The sequence below is a fragment of the Anticarsia gemmatalis genome, chromosome 26, assembly GCF_050436995.1.
Source record: "Anticarsia gemmatalis isolate Benzon Research Colony breed Stoneville strain chromosome 26, ilAntGemm2 primary, whole genome shotgun sequence".
Classification (NCBI taxonomy): domain Eukaryota; kingdom Metazoa; phylum Arthropoda; class Insecta; order Lepidoptera; family Erebidae; genus Anticarsia; species Anticarsia gemmatalis.
The window spans coordinates 5,430,511-5,450,666 of NC_134770.1; the positions used below are offsets into that span (position 1 = coordinate 5,430,511).

General features: G+C 35.3%; 1 protein-coding gene across 8 annotated transcripts in view; it reads left to right on the forward strand.

Annotated features, from left to right (window-relative positions):
• LOC142984091 (deubiquitinase DESI2) overlaps nucleotides 1-20,156 on the forward strand; it is a 30,033-nt gene that overhangs the window by 241 nt on the left and 9,636 nt on the right. For 3 of the 8 annotated variants that reach the window (XR_012960134.1, XM_076131418.1, XM_076131417.1), the window contains exons 2-4: nucleotides 573-733; nucleotides 18,035-18,162; nucleotides 19,106-19,258. Coding sequence is in view for 7 of the 8 variants with exons in the window: in XM_076131418.1 (XP_075987533.1) it covers nucleotides 599-733; nucleotides 18,035-18,162; nucleotides 19,106-19,258 (416 nt within the window). In the remaining variant the exon portion in view is untranslated. Of the gene's footprint in view, nucleotides 1-168; nucleotides 329-572; nucleotides 734-2,203; nucleotides 2,383-9,861; nucleotides 9,925-14,781; nucleotides 14,806-18,034; nucleotides 18,163-19,105; nucleotides 19,259-20,156 lie in introns of those variants that run through there. The other 5 variants (XM_076131420.1, XM_076131419.1, XM_076131421.1 and 2 more) reach the window with 5 other exon arrangements.

Genomic DNA, 20,156 nt, shown 5'->3' on the forward strand with positions numbered 1-20,156 from the left:
AATTATTTTGTATTGGTATTTAGTGGTAGCGGTTCAGGTCACATGCTCTCGAGTATGCGTACGTTGTGAATGAGTGTTACAGTCATTATTTTCGCTAATGGTCAAACATTTGATTTGCATACAATGATATTTTTCTTTATGCCTGATAGATTATCTTTTCATCCAATATTGTTCACTGTTGTGATCATGCCGTCGGTACAGATGGCTGTGCTATATTTTTTATCTGTGAATTTTTAATACATATTTGTTATTTTAAAAGTTCAGTAGCATAATTTTTTAATGTTTTGGTGCAATGGAAGAGACTTATCTTATTGATAGTGACAATGAGGTATTTACTTTTACTGTACTTTCCTAAATCTTTTATAGTTCTAAATTTTTGTATATATTTATCTATTAATAATTTAAGTTGCTATTTTTTTTACTATAACATTTTATATGAATTGGTGACAAGGCAATAGACAAGCAAAATTTAGTCAACACATAGGATGTATGTGAATAGGTTTTGTGCATTGATTGAAATATGGTAAACATCATGAATAAGTGATGGATGTACTGAAGGACTTTGTTGACAGTCCACAGTTGAGAAGTATGTGTAGTCATGAAGAGATGTGACGCGTGCCGTGTCCGTTCAGAACGGAAGTCGGAGGAGAGACCGGATGAGACGGGGGACAGAGACCCGCTCCTAGAAACCCCCACGGTCTCTCAGGAGGACACTTACGATAACCAAATTTTAGTAAGATCTAAATCATTACGTTAAAGTAGTTAGCACTCTTATTTTTTGTGCACCATTCTTATTTTGTGCACTCATTTTGTAATCAAGCAAGTTTTTTTTTCTCCTTGTCTATGTCACTGCATCATGTTATTTATGACCTGTATTATTAAGGTTTGTACAAATAGAGGGTATTGATAATAATTAATATATGATAATAATATTGTTATTTAAGTTCAAACAACAATGACAATAAGGGTAAAAGATTACAGCATATTTACATGAAGGTTGACGACAGTTTATTATTTTGATAACATTTAAATATTATTAAATATTAATTTACATATTCATTGACAAGTCTACATTAATATGTAAAAAAGTATAAATCATGATCGAAGCATGCTGGCTTATGCCTACTTTGTCATAATTACCCTCTGATTTTGGGAAAAAATAATGTGTACCTATTTTTTAACATTAAATATTAAACTCAATTTATGTTGAAGTTACAATGATTATATTTAGAGCACTGATTTTCTATTGAAGAAGTGCAGAACTGAAAAAGAACCATTTTGAACTCTTAACTTTTTTAGACGAAAAGGCTGAGTCTGTGTGACATGGTTCTATTTCTTTTCAATTCATTATTTATTTGGGGTATAATATTATCTGTCATTCCCCATTTATATCACCACCAGCCTAATGTAAATCCTTATTTGTTTGTTTGTAGCTAAATATTGATGTAATTGATGTGTAGACAAATAACTGTTATCTTTAGCGTGCTATATTTTAAGGTGTCACGTAGAAATGTATATTATTTTACGTTAAATATAGCTAAATCTCGATCGTAACTAGAAAGTTACCCTTATAAAAAATATCAACAAAAAATTCAAGTCAAAAATTACGACGGCGACTATCCCCCGGCAGTCATTACTTCGAAGTAGTCTTAATGAGAAATATAAAAAAAATCTGTTTATAAATCGTCAAAGTTTGTTTGTATTTTTAATTACTGTGGGGACACGCGAGTTCCGTATTTGTCATCAAAGTCCAGTCGTTTAACTTCATGGGAGGCCGTAGGGCCGCTTGAATAAGTCCAACTTTAAGCATTCTTACGAAACTAACGTTAATAGGATAAAAGGTAAACTTTTGGATCTTAGTTAATTAGTACAATTAAAATTCTACCCTTAGCGTATTGGAAATACAATCTATTGGGTTGTTCAATCGTCCTGCGTAACACGCTTTGCCTGTCGAATGCCACTAACCGCGTTATCGTGAAAGTAAACAAAGAAAAAATCTGTTGGTCATTAACGACTGATAAAGGTCTTCACTAGATTATTACAGATTAAAAAAGTTAGATAATATTGATGCGACCATCGTACTTGTGGCTCTCATGAATAGAAAAATGTTTACGAAACGTCAATGGTTTTAAGATTCAAGAGGTCTGTTTAAGATGGTGAAGTTTTCCCGCCTACTGAGAACACACAGACATCATAGTTAAAAGTCAGGCAATGGCAGTCTATGTAATGCTTTGTAGGAATGCGGTAGTGCTGACCGGTGTTCGTTTTTTGAAAATACGTTTAGTCAAGGAATGAGTTTTCTGTGAAACAATTTTACATTTTAGTGTTGTCGAAACATCTGCGATGAAGAAGAAAATTAATATAACTATTACACCGAAAAAGGTAGAGTTCACTCATAATTTATACTTAATTATTTTTTAATTAAAAAATGGTCCTATTATCGTTCGCTGGGCGCTTGCTAATGATTCCGGTCGGCCAGATAATTTTCTGTTATCTATTTTGTTATAGAAATTATACCGGAAGTAATGCCGTGATTGTAGACAATGGTCTAAATATACTTATAATATTTTTAAGTGACACGCATTTCAAGCACGCGACACTTTTTATTTCAAAAATACAAAAAGAAGAGCACTAAGATATCCTAGAATATCTGCACAACAAACTTTAGTTTTATTTCGATCGAGCATAAACTATAACTTACTATTCTTATATTATACGAAAATATTTCTAACATAATTCTTCTAACCCACTTTCAAGTATCCTAGTTTGAACAAAATAATGGCATTTGAAATATTATAAAATACAATATTTATAACACTAGTTAGGTATGTTATCTTAATTATTTAGTCGTAAGCGGTCATGCGAGAACGCGACTAATAAGCTGTATTGTTTATTTTGTGGTCATTTGAAATTTTAACGAGGCTACTCGCACTTACGACGGTCAAACTGATTTAATTCATGCTATTTAGTATTAACTAGCTGACCCGCGCAACTTCGCTTGCGTCACAGAGAGAATGGGTCATCATTTTCCCCGTTTTGGTAACATTTTTTACTGTTACTCTGCTCCTATTGGTCGTAGCGTGATGATATATAGCCTATAGCCTTCCTCGATAAATGGTCTATCTAACACTGAAAGAATTTTTCAAATCGGACCAGTAGTTCCTGAGATTAGCGCGTTCAAACAAACAAACAAACAAACTCTTCAGCTTTATAATATTAGTATAGATTAAAAACATGCGATGAAACAACAGGCTTACGTTACGCTTAGAGATGACCAAGACTCTCGATCACTAAAAATGTTGATTGCATACTATGACGATAAGTAAAAAAGAACTATTGTCTGACAACTTAGTAGAAAGCCTCGTAACCAAGGTTCGCGGGTGACAGAAGTATGCAAAACAAGAATTAAGTACGTGTAGTAAACGGCGGCCTGTCCGCTTCAGCCACTTTTTTGGCCTTTCAACAAAATCTCAATTATATTCTGGATAAATCGTGCATTCCAAGGCTCTCTATTAAGTTTTTAGACTATAGAAATATAAAACAACCAAAAGTATCCTATCATATCGATTAGTAACAGTTTCCACTCAACAATTCTTAACTTGAACATCGTATGCTTTTTAAAACCAATAAAAAGTATTCTACAAGTTACAAATCCTCTTTCTACACAGAGGAAATCATGGACAGCAGTTTATTCTCCCGGTTTTCTTCTCTCATTCGATGTATTGCAGCTTCTTGACCGTTCGCTGTATTATTCACGATGATAGGTCCCAAAGGTCCGAAGCTAATCGGGTCACCTAGAATGTCTAAGTGAGTGTTAACAATGTAAGCTGTTCGATTTAATTAAGTCCAGTTTCCACTATAATTCCACAACTTAGTAAAACGCCTTGTAGGCAAGCTTTTCGGAGGTACTCGAAATTCAGAATTAAGAACATCAGTGACCTGAAATAGCTGCTTCATTTTGGCTTTATACTTAGTTATTGGATTATAAGTTAAAGTTTTTATTTCTAAGCTTACGCCTATTTTTTATAAGCAAAAGTCGGCAAAGGAAACGCTCACAGCCAGTTACGCTTTCCAATCGATAAACGATCAATGCCGTTTAATTAATCAAAGTAATATTTCAGCGTATACATTCCGTAGATTTTTAACCGATTGTTTTATCTCAAAGTATCAGTTAACCGTCTTCGTACTTTGGAAGGCACATTAGGAGTTTTCCCCGGTAAAGAATTATTTTCAAAAGTATTCGGCCAGCTTAAACACCTGTGACACTAGAATGATCACTAATGAGTTTCAATTAATAATATAATAATATCAATATTTTTAGTTATTTACTAAAAATATTGAGGGAATTTCAGGGCAAAGTCTAGTCCATATTTCCACTAAAGAACTCTATTAACTAAACTAAAACGACATAACAAGGTTTTGTGTGAAAACAAGAAACCTTAAATGTCACAAATGTATGCGAGTGAATAAATTAACACAAGGCCTGATCGTTACTGCGATACATAATTTCCTTTTGCAACGAAACAACTAAGACTGGAGACCTGAAAAATATATTTTTTGTTAAACGGCTTATGTAATTAATTACAGTATTTATTATATTATTATTATGAATAATATTTTACATATAAATTCAGAATAGTGGATAGATGATGTAGATGTTCTTTTAACCGTGGTTTTAACTAAACCTGATTTAGATTTTTCTCCTATGATTTTTCCAGCATTTTGAACAATCAACGTCGCGGTTCGCCGTATCTTTGCTAGAACACCTAAATTATCTGTATAAAGTCACCCCGTCCTTTGGAAAAATCTTTGTGAAAATCGGTTGAGTAGTTTTTAACTCTATTACATTCAGAGAAACAAATGCGGCGGGACACATTTTGTTACGATACATTGAAAGTCCATTCTTTACCAAAGATAGGTATACTCTATAGGAATTAATCAACCACTGTGAGAAGTACTCAGTATTGACACCATGACCTGTGCAGGTTACAGAATATCTGGACCACTATAAAAGGGATAATTACCGTCATTTAACAAAGAATCATGAACGATTATAAAACCTAGCGTGCTCCGATAACGTTGATTGCGGCAAGTAGCACAAAAATAGGAAGTTTATCAAACGATTATAAAAACAAAAGGTATGTAGGAACAATAACTGTTTACTAGTGTTTACGAAGGCACAGATTAGTACTACAATGTCTGGTTTTTATGAGCTAGTAGCGTAGACGGGTTGTAGTAGTACCTATTATGCGCAGTTGTAGCCACTATGTTGTTTAACAATGTTTCTTTAGATATAAAGACCCCAACACGTACTTGCATTCGTAGCAAGATTTGGTCTAAACTCTCTTCTTGTTAAAAACACCCAAGGAGAAAATTCTAAGCTAGTTAGTCATTGATCAATAACAATAATAAGATGAGCAATTTCGTTAGTTACAGTTTCATATTATAAGTTCAGAGTTAAGGATTTTTTTTCAATTGAGGTTAGTTTGTGAAAACCGGGAGATCTTTTTAATCCTTGAATTAAACAAACATGCAAGTACACACGCAACAAAACATTACAACCAACTGTGTGTGACTTTTGTGTGTGCAACAATAGGACAAACTCGTATAGTGGTATAGTCTCGTTACCTTGCTCCGTCCGGTGGTCCGGCGTTACATTGTGCGAGCCGCGAGGTCATGACAGTGGGTGCTTTCACGCACATGGCGCTTCTCATATCAAATATGTATCCCAGATCAATGGTAACACGTCATTCCTACCGATGTAGTGCAACCTTTAACGAGGACGACTCAAGGTCTTTCAACATGTAATACTAAAAACTAGAAGGCAACGCGTTTGGGACTTAAATGAGACGTTTTGGTTGCATTGCAGTTTGCAACTAGTTGCATTTCATGTTCGTTTAAATTTTATCCTAGACATTTTAAGTTATCTTTGTAATTTTGCCTATATGTGAAGATTTTTCGCGATCTTCCAACCATATCCATGCTGTAAAAATACGGGCCTTTAATTAATAATTCAAAGAGAAGCCCTTGTTTTTGAAGATAGCATCTTCTTTGTGTCATATTCAGGCACTGATTGTAGTGCCACTTCGACTGAACAATGAACATCATTATTTATTTGATCTGATAACACCTTGTTCGGACTTCAAGTAAAATACTTCAATTTGTGTGCTATAAAATACAAATTATATTTCCTATCATGAACACTGGAAATTGTCACAATGATTTTGATCACACGTGTATAAAAGAAGTGAGAAAAAGTAAATGATAAATATAAGAGAAAAAGGTAGAAATCTTTATAATGTCTGGAAATTATTTTACGCAAGGGAAGTCGTGGGCAGAAACTACACAATTTGCTAAAATACGTTCCAATATTCTTATAACATGACGGAATGTTTCCCTAACTATAAATAAAAACTACAGCAAGAAACAGCTTGAATAATCCCGTGCTTTCACTTAGCTTTATGACTCGTAAGAAAAATGGCGGCCGCCTTATCTGCAGTTGGAAGCAGTGACAGTTGAGCCAAGGAAATGTGGTACTGGGCTACTTAATGCGGCTCATTCTCAATGGCATTCTAGCACGCTACCTTTTGCATCCATGCACTGTACTGGGCTCTGTTTAAGAACAGTTTGTGGTCGGCGGCAACACGAAATGTACTTCACAAGGCTAGGTGATGCTTTTTGTATAGTCTTAAATGTCGGTAGATTGAAAACTAGGTCGTTTCGTGTTACGTGTAAAGCTAGGCTTTAAGTTGTAATGTCAAAGGTTTTCGTGGCGGCGACGACCCCTTTCAAAGGTGTGAACTTTTGGTCTTAGTTCCGCGTTATGTATATAAGTGTTTTACCCGATGTTTACTATGTTACCTAGACTTATTTTTACTTGCTTATCCAACTATTGTTTTACTGTATAAGCCTGTAAACTGATTTTTGAAAAAATAATTCTGCAGAACTTAAGTGATAAAATATTATATAATAGTCTTTAAATTAGTTTTCAGAATATTTGGGGGAGGATATAAGAGTCAGTTATTTATAATTTTATTATACCACATTTATACATCGCGATTGACTTAATTTCGTCAGAACTACAAAGTTAAACGAACTTGTTCATTTGAAAAGCTTCCCAAGTTTCCTAAGAAGTAAAATTCAAAAGAAAACACGTGGAGATTGTATTTCGTTGTTCCGAGGAAAAATACTATTTATAAACTGGTTTAGTATTGAATGACGTGCGAGTTAGAACAATGGGTAGAACCTCGCAAGCAAAACGGTTTTAATTACTTGATAAACTGTTGCATGCGCTTAGTATAAGACTTATCACGGCAACGCTTATTTAGGTTGACGTACTTAAGATTTTGCAACCAAGCTATAATGATTAAAATTCTTTAGCAGCTGTAATTTAGCTGCGATTTTTTTTTCTTATTTTCTAGCAAAAGATTTAAATACAACCCCTTATCTCTTTCCTATAGTATCATAGATTACATTGAATCAGATTTCTAGAACACAAATCGTCCACAAATCCATATTAAACAAATGAGTGTCCTCAAAATGACAGTAATCAGTTCACGATTTTATTATTCACAAGTACTTTAACTTAATCGAGTTATTATAATGTTATTTATTGTATGGCTAGCAGGCAAACCGGTGTCTTAGTTGTTCAAGCAACTACCAAGACATTTTATGACCTCTGTAGCCCGTAGACGCTCAGCTTATATGCCATTTAGTGGTCACCCATCATTAGAAACGTCTGCGCTTGAGTAGCTTAACTCACCGATCCTTTTTCGACCGGTAAGGGCAAGAGCGCTACTATCAAATGAAAATAAAAATGCTGAACTTTAATTTGCTGTATAGTTAAAACCATGTTTTCTTTCAACTTTCGTTCTGGCGTAAAGTCTAGGTAATTTAAACAACCGTTTAACAAATCTTGAATATGTATATGGAGAGAGTGGTAGGTCTTTGAATATGATAATCCGTTTGTCAAACGTCCATAATAAGTTTGTGTTCAGTAGTAACAATGTCTTTTCTAGAGAAAATGATCTTTATCAGATTTCCGGCCTCCCTAGGGGATGAATCCAGTTATGTGAAATGTTTTCTTACCAACTGTACTATCTTCTGGTTAGTTTTGTTACCCGAGGGAATAATGGCTGTCAGTTTTTATAAAGCCTGTTTGTTGTGGTCTTCGTAGAGAGTTACAGTGACTGTTTGTTGATGCGGTGAAATTGACAGTATGACAGGCAGGCTTCTGGTGGACTTCATATCTTATGCATTCTACTAGCTGAAGCGGCAAACGTTGTTTTGCCATATACAAAAAATAAAAATAGTGTCACTTAGGGTATAAAAAAAAGATGTTGGCCGATTTTCAGACCTACTCAATATGCTCACAAAATGTCATCAAAATCGGCCAAGCCGTTTCGAAGGAGTATGGCAACGAAAACTGTGACGCGAGGATTTTATATATTAGATAACCGGGCTACTTCAAACGTGCGAACCAAGTCATGTCATTTTATTGGAGTCTCTCGCTCGCACTTACACATTGCCACATCCATATGATTCTTTAGATGATGACGTAGTTCGCACGTTTGTAACGGCCTGAGTATAATAGCTAAGCAAGTTTGTGACAGTTAGCTGATTGTCAGGAAATTATTCTCATTTACTGAACTCAGTGTCAGAGTAAAGAGCTGTGCTTTTTTTTATAAACTCCGAAAACTTTAACGGGTTTAATACATGTTATGCAAAAAATCTTGACTGTTTACTAAGAACCGATTAACCTTGACTTTAAAAGTTTGAGTAACGAGTTCCTCTAGTAGTTTAAAACTTGTTGTTTTTATGCAGGAATCACCAATTTAACATTTTTCTATAGTATTAGGGGAACCGGCAAACGTTGTTTTGCCATATAAATTTAAAAAAAAATAGTCTCACTTAGGGTGACAAAAATAGATGTTGGCCGGTTATCAAACCTACTCAATATGCTCACGAAATTTCATGAGAATCGGTCAAGCCGTTTCGGAGGAGTACGGTAACTAACATTGTGTCAAGGAAATTTTATAAGTATAATTATAAAATTTGATTTCAACTTAATTATAAACCCAGCTTTTAACATAATCATGTTTTTCCCGAGAAGTAGCTACCGTATTCCCTTAAACTAAATAAACAGCTATAGTCTTAAAGGCGTACACCGAATGACCGTGTCGATAATAGCTTAATTCAATTCATCTAGTTGTTAAGGTGCTTCAAATCGTAATACTGGGTCGAATTCAATTTGACGGTTGAAGCAGTTAATTGTGTTTGCTGCACCAAGAACCGAACATCAGTAATTAAATAGATTTAGATTTGAATTTTACATAATATTAGTTTGTAAATTTATTTCTTTAACCCGCATTTTGCCAGCGTGGTGGACTCAAGGCTTAACCTCTCCTTCATTTCGGAAGGAGACCCTTGCCCAGCAGTGGGACACTAATGGGTTAAATCTATTTATCATATTAATAACAAAAAATAATAAAAGCTTATGCCCGCGACTCTTTTTTGCTCAAAATGTTATGTTTTCTGGGTTACAATCTCTCATTCTGCAATATTTTTACTTAAATAGATATAGGCGTTTTGCTGAAAAATGAAATTAACAAAGTGAGTAAAATAAGCACACTAACGAGTATTGGTAGGGATTCTGGTCTGAAACCGAATAACACATGGAGATTGTATATATCTATCTCTATGAATACATTCGCATCTCGTACTCCGAGCCCCGGTCCCTCCGCGCCATAGGTCGCGATCTCTCATTAACATCCCGCCAGACCGCATGTGTTCCATCCCATATACTCGTATACTCACATCCACTGCATTGAGTGTATCACAGTGTATCGCTTGTGAGCTCAGTGTATTGACCTACTGAAGTATACAGGACCTTTTTCAATGGGAGTTACGGAAACTTGTGGGTATGTATGTATCGAGTTACTTAGTTTTGTACAGTTTGTCTTCGGTTCTGCTACATTTTCGTTGCAGCTGGGACTGAATTTGTCACCTACATAAGTACGTGTTTGTTGGTTAGTGTATGTGCGTGGTTTAGTTTTTATGGTACATAAGTTATCCTGCCTTAAGGCACGAAAAGAGGAGTAGTTACAATGAGTGCTGTATGCGAAGATATCAAATTTAAAGAGTTGTATGATCATAAAGATCCTGTTTTTCGCCGATAGCTAAAACATATGATTGGTCAGCAGATTTAGAATAAACTGTGCTAGTGAAATAACTTTAAATCCTACAACGAACACAATACTTGCAGTTTCCTTTTTATAGTTAAGCCCATGAAATGACGTTTAGACGGCAATCGCGTGTCCTTTAGCAAAAACCATTTTCATTTTTCAAAAAGGAAAAGTTAAGCAGAATACGGAACAAACATTACAACATTTACCTTATACAAATACACAATCGTAATATGAATATGCAAATGTAAAAAGCGGCTTGTTTGCCCTTCGCAAACGACTAAAGAAAACTTTAAAACATGATGTATGGAACAAAGGCACGCCACGCGTCATAATAGCCGTGAAACTCGACGGAACAATTATACTTAAACAAAAAGTTTACGAAAACATTTTATGTTAAATAACTAGTGAACAAGTAAGTCATTTGTAAACGGCCTTTTCGAGATATGAAATGACTGTCTATAAAAGGAAGGTTGCGTTTCTACTATCCGGTTTCTTTCTTGGATACATACATAAAATCACACCTTTTCTCTATAGACATCGGCATTTTCCATAGGTACGATTACAAACTTCCCTTGCCTCATTCACATTGCCTCTTTTGTTGGATTTAACTCCTAATTCTTTTTCATTCAGTTCAAAGTTTGAAAAGAAGTGAACCTTTGAAAGCAAGGACCTAAATGAATTTACACGGTACTTGTAAACATCAGGCATTAATTATAATTAACGGCTGTAGCTGCTAGAGCCGTCATAGTACACGGTTGCTACCGCATTTTGTTCAACCGTAATATTTAGTGCCAAGTTTTATGTAGAGACCACACAATAAGCAGTAATACAGTCTTTAAAAGTATAGTTACTAGTTACACAATCACACAATCGTCAATACCAATATTATTATGAAGTGGTAGAAAACACATAATCGTGCGTTAAAAAAAAATCACCAATTTTATTCGTGAATGAAGGTTTCTAGCTATAAGAAGAACTAAACTTGCGTGTTTTCTCAAAAAACTATTCGTTTTCAAAAAAACAGTGCATTAGTTTAATCGCGTGAACGTTTGCACGCTACTGGCAACGGATAAGCCTCTTAATTTGCGCTAGGAGACGCCATGTTAAGCCTTTTCCCGCCAAGAAGCATCTATTTGTCGCTGACAGGCTTTTAACCTGGGATTACGGTGGGAGCTCAAAGCCCTTTGAGCAGCAACGGATTGAATATTCAAATTATTGCAACAATTTAAACTTCTATTGAATTTAATTTTCGTATTTGCGTTAAACTAGTTGGTTGCTAGGTATTTGCTAAGATGTTTTTTTAGGGTGTCATACCTAATACGTAAACCCTATTACTAAGCCTCCGCCGTCTATCTTTCTGTCTGTCACTAGGTTGTATCTCATAAGCCGTAATAGCTAGGAAGCTGATTTTTTTACAAAGTATGTACATATTTCCGTTGCCGCAATAACAAAAAAATACTAAAATTTAAAATATATAGGGTGGTCTCCATACACTATATTATGTGTTCTTCGTATTTTTTTTACTATGGACTCACACTTGGCCGGGTTTTGATAAAAAATGTTCCTATAGCTGTATCAACATTCAAGTAAATCGGCGTAACAACAAAAATATTTTGTAAAAATATTCAAAGTGTCGTAATTTTTTACGTCTTCTGTCTAAAAATGGTTTGTTTGAAACTTTCTGTCGGTACTTGTTCAGTGAGAAGCCGTGTAAAATATATCGTCGTAGTGGGAGGTAAAGTTGGTAACAAACTCGCCCGTGTTTTGTTTTATCCAGGGTTTCTGCCCTCGAGGGATACGCCATTAATCATAATAATACCTTGCATCCTTCACTTTCATAGGTGTGTTCCATCGTACTTGTTACAAACATATCATTTTATTTACGCTATTAATCATTAAATTATAAACATTAAAAGTTGCGCTCGCCTATCGATTAACGATCTGTGGGTTAAGCAACCGTCGGCGCGGTCTTCCTATAGATGGATGACCGCTTAGTGGTACGTAAAAAATCGGTCGCGGTCGTTATCTACTAAGATAATAGTCGTTAAGCCACGTCAAAGGCTTTTCGGCCAGCTTGAACAACTTTGACACTAGGTTGACCACTAACGACCATACCATACATAGAAAAAAAAGGGAACAAGAGATACGGCTAGCCATGCTTTTAGTACTACATAAGCGCAGGTTAAAGAGATGGCATTATTTCAAGTATTGTCTTAAAAGTACCTCAAGCTTGCACAATTTCCTCAAGATATTTCCCTTTTCCGTTAATTATTGCCATTTCATTCATCAATCAATGCTTCACCGTTATTTGGTTGGTAATCCATCGATATTTTATCTGTGCCATCTTATACTGATACGAATGAATACATTGTCTATCACATTATTCAGATTATTTGCGAACGTCACAACAAATAAATCGTTTTTATCGGTCACTGGTTTAGAAGATACGCCACCGATACTGGAATATTTATGAATGGATATCAGATAGCTTTATATCAAACAGCTTTCGCTCGCTATTTTGCACACCGAAGATTGCCCTAGGAAAAATCATTTGTTAGTTTGGGTTAAACTATCTGTGTACGAAATTTTATCAAAATCTGTTCAATAGTTTTTGCGTGGGAGTACTAACTTTCGCGTTTATAATATTTGTAGAATGTTTCAGTATTTCTTTCAGGTCTTATTGTAGAATTTTCTATTGTATTCAACAGATATTCGTGTAGCTTAATAGCTACATATATTTTGTGTTGCAAAACTAATGGAAACCGACGATCGATTGGAAATCGACGTAATGCTATGTACCTATGAAAAGAAGTATTTGGAAATATGTTATTCCGATATATTAAGCCGATTATGGAGGAGAAACTTGTATAGAAATGTTTAGTGAATGAAAACCTGTGTTCATTCTGTTTACGTCCCTCATTCATGTTTAAGACATCCTTGTAGCATTTGATACGAGTTTTACGTAATATCTAACATTTAGACATGTATGACGAATCAGATATGAATGGATATTGAATGATTTAGCTCATTCTAGCTCGCTTAACGTGGGGTAAAATTTTGTGTGAAAGATACTGTTTTAAAATATAATTTCAAGATTCCACTGTCCCCTGCTGATGATAAAATGAAATCTGGTAATCATCTGGCTTTGTATATGTATACAAGTTTTGTGAATAACGGCTTAGCAATTAGTCATGAAAGTTACAAACTGTTCCAGTACTTATAGGCGTTATAGTTTGATATCAAACAGCCTGCTTCTAGCTACCAATAAATGTAGTGCCATCAAAAAGGTCACAAGAATGTCTTTTGAATCACTATTGACAGAAAATCTGTATTTAATGGAAGCACGCGACCAAAGTTGTATAACACTATAAAGTAGACAAACAGAGCAATCGATGAGGCCCACGCACTGCAATTACTTAAAAAATGTAGGTTAACGAATCTTTGGCGTCGTAAACCGCGGCGCTATGAAATATGTCATCATAAATATGTTTTACTGTGAAGTTAATAGAAAATCTGTTCTATAGGTCTTTGATAGCAGTCTTTCCTTCTTTCTTTTGCTCGGTAACAAAGTAACTGGTAGCCCTATATTGTAGCTACTTGGGGGGCTTTAAGCTAATGATCGAATGACGAATTGATACCAATGAAATCGCCTTTGAATAAGGTCTAGACTTGCTTGTAAGTTCAAATGCTTCGTAAAATTCATCGCACTTGAATGTGCGCTTAACTGCCAATAAAACTTTTCAATGTTCTTGTAAAAAAATGTGAAGTTTTGACAAAATCTCTCCAGTAAGAGAGAAGAGTTTGTAAGAGTTACAAACAACTTTTTGATTTTACTATCACTAGAACGTAAAGAGATATTATGTGACTACTTGAATTTTGTCTTAAATCATCCTTGCAAAGGTTGATAAATATAATATTCACTCTGTGATAAATCACACATTTTCTCCACCAGAAAAATGCCACTCCGAACTTTATGCACCATTACTTTCATCCTCATACATGCTTATTAGATACGTAATATAACCTGCCCTTTTTGAAGGGCATATCTGTGACAATCTTTTAAATCGCGATTCGTATGCACACATATGATTCTCTACAAAAGCTGACACTATTTTGCAAAAAAGAAAAACAGTATTTCAAAAATGAACCCCATAGCGTTGTTTTACAAGGAAGCAGGTACAAGTTATTTATAAACCAAAAATGGTAGCCCAAAATCCCGAATAACGGACTCTCTCTGTGGGTCACGACCTCTGGTCTATTTTCACACAACATGGAAGCGATTGTACGCGTAGTTCACATTGATAATACAGTGTCACTCTATTGGCTAGCCGGTATATTGTGACGTGTGACGTATGATTGGTGTTAATTTATCGTGCGTTCACCGGCCCGTAATGTATCACTTATAATTGCTATTTAGTCTGCCTTTATACACTTATATGAGTCATTTCAAAATAAACATTTCATTTATCGATCGATACCTACGAGATTTATATCGCTGTCTTTCGTGAAGTGATTTTTGGTTGAGTGATAAAATACAATGAATTGTGTTTAGTGACTTGGTTATGAAATAATATACAGATAAACAGAGTGAATATTGAAAATATCAGTATTTTAAAAGGTAATCGCTAACATTATCCTGCAATACATTTACTTCCTTAACCTTTTGCAGCTATATAAAAACACTATTAAAATACATTGTTTCTTAAGTGCTTTAGTTGGCCAAAGTTTATATGACTTTTGTTAGCTAGGAGTATCACTAAACAAGTTATTTTAGTTCGTTTCAATCTATTCTACGTTGATTATAAATATTAAAATTATTAAACAATTGAGTAAATACATAACCTCTAAAAACATTTCTCGGGTAATATATCCGTATCCGGTTATAGAACCGAATATCTCTGTTGTTTTCATAGTTATTATAATATTAAAGTTGGCTTGCTACAAATTAATTAATATTAATTGCCAATAACATAATTATCACATGCCTCGTGTTATGAGTTATTTATAAAGTGCTTTGTGAAATCAAGTCAATAATATTATAATAAGATAAAGTTTCATTGTAAAGGGGTAAACTACAAAATGTCGGGAAATTGTCTTGAGAAACTCGGGAAATCTTTGCATGCGGGCAAACGCTTTTAAAGTTTGAAATTAATTTACTAGGTATTAATAGATAACTGCTATAGAATAAACCAAAGCACTCTGGAGTTCGACACTGGCTAATAAACTTTATGTTGAATGAATTATTAATTAAAAATTTTAACCTACGTGTATGTATTAAAGATAAGCATTTCAAAAATTGTATCTAAACTCTAAATCCTTTCATCATTTTGGCCAATCAAGCACAGTTACTGACAGACGTTAGCTAGCATTTATAATATTCGTATGGTTTCGGTAAAATAGAGATTTTGTTTAAAGTTAATATGTATGGTTACAAAAAATAAACAATCCAGCATTTAATTGACAATTATTACTAGAAATAAATGTTTAAATACAATGAAACAAAACGTTATCGAATAATTTTTCTCGTATAAGCAGTTTTTTAACGATCAGTCCCACGATCGATGTGAAACTTAAACAAGAAAATACGTATTCTTCGTATTGTTACTGTCAGATCATGTCATCTTATTTTCTTTTTTTATCTTATAATCGGATTTGTTCGAGCGTATTTTTTAATTTTGCCCTGAAACGTCTATTTATAAGTGCTAAAACTTTAATAACTATACTTAATAGCAGTCATTTCTGTCGTTAGTTATTACACGTTAAAATTACAGAAACGATGAGTCGAATATGTTATTTTAATTAAGAAAAAAAATAAATACATCAAGAACAATTTGTATACAAGGAAACTCGAAATATTAAATAGGTACAAAAATAATTAGTATTCTTGGTCAATACTTTCGATTTCAAATACTATTTGTATACTTTGTACGTCTCAAGGGTAACCTTCGCAATAATACAATCAATAAACATGTAATTATAATAATATCGGATACGGTATTATGTGGCGTATGCGCATTGATGCGTGGTATTTACAAGAGCCAGTGTATCGGTGTGTTGAAAGAGCACAATTTATCGACAATCACATCGTATTACCGCTCTATATCAAGAATACCACAGGTGTGCACCGATCAAGATAGCTTTTTATAGGTAATCCAATTTGATATACCTAAGTAAGGAATTTCATACGATAGCCTCAGAATCGTCCATTTCATTTATTTGTTTATTAAATAAAAAGTATTCTGTTATTAATAATTAGTCTCTTATCTTCTAATAGATTCTGTTTGTTGTGTATTTTCCTGTGCGTATACGTGCGAGCACGTGCACGTAATTGCGTGTTCACTATACTTTAAACTATTTTATATTAAACTTATTGTCATTGCATATGCGTGCGTATAAGTGCCTGCACGTTATGTATAAAACTAACTAAGAAAGGATGTAAATGATTGTACTTGCCTCAATAAAATAATCAAAGTGTTATAATCTTGCCGCCTATTAAAACTTTAAAAGTGTGAACACCTTTGGCATATAAAACAATCTTATCGTATAACTAGCACTTTATAGAATTGTACACGCATTGTGAACTCGACACTTTATACTAGCACGTACAATCGTTAAAATGTATGAAATATTTAATTTTATGTAAACTGAGGACTTCTACACACTCTAATAGCGATTTAGAACAACTGTAAAATAGCCTAGGTATCTATAGGCATACAGCACATGAAGCAGGGTCGAAGTATGCTAGGTATAGACGTCCGTTTAAAAAATGCTGGCTACTAGAAGAAAAAATTACATTCCGAGTCTAGTTTAAGTCTAGCGACACACCTGCGCGGCGTTTGGCGCCGAGTGCCTTAATACGCTCACTAAGTCATTTAAGCCGACTAAGTATGGCACAACTACCGAAATTACACCGCGTTTAACGTAGCGCCGAACCTACCGTCGCTGAACGCTCGGTTCCGAAGACTGGACAGGTGTGTCGCTACAAATTTATGTCTTAAATACAAGTGTAATCATAGAAGTGGATTCAAAGTACAAGAGTCGAAGCAGTATGTACGTCGTACCGTCTGTGGAAGGAAATCATAAGCGCTGTTACACATGCCCTTGGGATTTTCTTCAACAGAAGGGTATGATGTTATCTCATCAAACAATACGAGGACATGCTGAGAATTTTCTGGAAAATATAGAAGAGCTGCGTGGAGATTCTGAACTGGGTTGTAATTTGCATGGTCCATGGACTGGTTGCGTTCAGCCAGACGTCGTCGCTATAAAAACCATGTGTATTTTAGTGAGTCATTACGCACTGTCTTGTCATCGGTCTTAACATTTACTGAAATATACTGTCTACGTCTTGTTTAGTGGCCAAAAATTGCTGCGAACACCGCGAGACAATTTGAATGAACAAGAGGCAGAATCACCAATAGTATTTCTACATTTTCATGTTCTTGCTTCCAGCAGTTAATCCTATTGGTGTATTTATTCCTCACACTCGCCCTAACGTATCTGATGGAAAATCATCTGCCTTAACTGGACGTCCTGACAGTTTTTAACGACATTGGTAGACGCGGTTGCCAGGTCGGTCAATGAAGAAAAAGTCTTATTCAGGGACTAGACAGTGCGTAATGTAACTTGACAAGGATCTTGAGCTCTGACCTTCCTATCCTAGTTTAATAAAAGTTGTCTGGTGTGGAGCCTGATAATACCGTTGGTACAATTTCCAGTCGTTCGCCTAGAGCTCAAGATCCTTGCTAGCAACAGTAAGCTGTCACAATTTGTCCTGTAGTTTGATGCTATTGGTGTGTGCGCGACGTGATAGACCTGTGTTAGAGTAACTGTATGGTGTGTTGCAGTCGTGCGGCATTTGCGCAATGTTCCCGTCGTGCATGTCGCTGTTGTCGCGGCGGACGGAGCAGCGCGCGCCGCGCCCCGGACAGTCGCCCGTCGTGCTCAATGTATACGACATGTATTGGACCAACTGGTGAGTATCTGCTACCTACATGATGCATCGAGAGACTGGTCAGTCGCCTTGTCGACTCTCTTTCTCACTCTCTCTCTCTATCTTTCTCTTTCTCCCTGACGCTATCTTCCTTTGCTTTATATCTCCAACGGTGGTGAGGTCAGTTCTCTTTATAACTCAATTATTCTCTTTTCTTCCACTCTTTCGGCTCGTGTCTCTCTCCACTGTAGTTAGAAGTTTCCCATCTTGTCTTCAGCCGTCCTCGTCACTTACCGTGTATCCATAGAAGTTTTACTGAAACGATTTGAACTCTCTCGCCTTTTGCGTCTTCATTTGGGCAAGCAGTTTGATATTCGAGGAAAGATATCCATGTTCAACATACTGCATTTACTTTTGTCATTACCAACTTTGGACAACACTCAAATATTATTTTGCTGTTATAATAAACACTTTCGATCTCCCCATCCATAAATTTTCTGTTAATTAATTGATGGAGTAGTTCTGTCTTCCAGTTCATATAAATCACTAGCTCTATAGAACCAATGGGAATGTTTTCAATAAGTACAAATTTCAGATCCTAATTTGTATTGAAATTCCTCACGGACTAGTTTTTAATTCTTATTCCTTTGGTTCATTAGATGTAGAAATCTATTCAAAAACTGCTTTACAATTTCTTTACAATTGTATAGTTATAGCCAGAATATTGATTACATTTACATAGTTATAGTATAATTATATAGAAGAACACCTATTGGCTGTAGTTTTCACTACATTTTCTGTCAGTATCTATCGATGGATTATTCGGCACTTATCCGTAATTCTTGAGACTGGCCGTTTACAGTAGTAAGTCTTAAAGCTAGCAGAATTGCATCAGAATTGTGACGTATGACTGGCTGTTTAACATAAATAGTCTTAAAGCTTACAAGTTTGTATCAGAATTGTGACGCATGTTCGTATGTGTCAGGTACACGGCGGGCGCGGGGGTGGGCGTGTTCCACAGCGGCGTGCAGGTGCACGGCTCGGAGTGGGCGTACGGCGGACACCCCTACGCCTTCACCGGCGTCTTCGAGATCACGCCCCGGGACGAGCGCGAACTCGGAGAACAGTTCCGGTTCAGGTAACAACACTACTTAATATTTTATTGGAATTAAAAGGCTTCGAGAAAACCCTACTTCCCTTCATATAAGCAAATCCAAGCAGTTGACTAATTCTCGACAATCGTATTCTATCGAATTGATCTGACGGGAGTAAGCTATAAGTCCTTATCTGACTTACATGGCCAAATACGTTATCAAACATTCAATTAGGTAAATTTTAAATTTCAAGCTCTTAGGCGAAAATCTTGGATTTGCTACGGCCTTTTGAAAAAAATTATTATACCTCGCTGGTTAAATGCGATTTGCGGCATATTGGTCACCCGAAATTTCTTCACTGTTAAAAAATGACAAAACTACCTACTCATACACTCATAACTTCTAAAGGTCAAATGTATGGCTGGACATGAACTTATAACTATTTGCGTGGGAGACTAATGATTATACCACTTGACTATCCCTATACACACATAGCAGCCCTTACAAATAGATATGCGTGCTAAGGGGCGGTGTGATGACGTCACTTCAGTGATTCATAGATGTTTGATTATTTTTTATATTTCTAAGTGTCTAAGTCCACTTGTGATAGATAGATGAGTACTTCCCGTACTAAATTAGTAAGTTGTTAACGGTAAAGTCCCTACATAAGAGCATTATATACATATACGGTAACGATCAGTGGGTTAAGCAACCTTAACGGGGACATTCTATTGATGAGTGGCCGCATAGTAGTCTTTGAGGAAAGCATTTCTGCTGCATGAAAGTTTCACAAAAATTCCTCAAAACTCGCTTAATAAAATTGAAACGATGCCTTTGAAAATGATGTAAGCGTGATTTAGGATTACATTAAGTTTGCAAGTGTCGGCCGTCAGATGACGTTATTCAATGTTTACATAATTTAACTTATATTACATTATAATA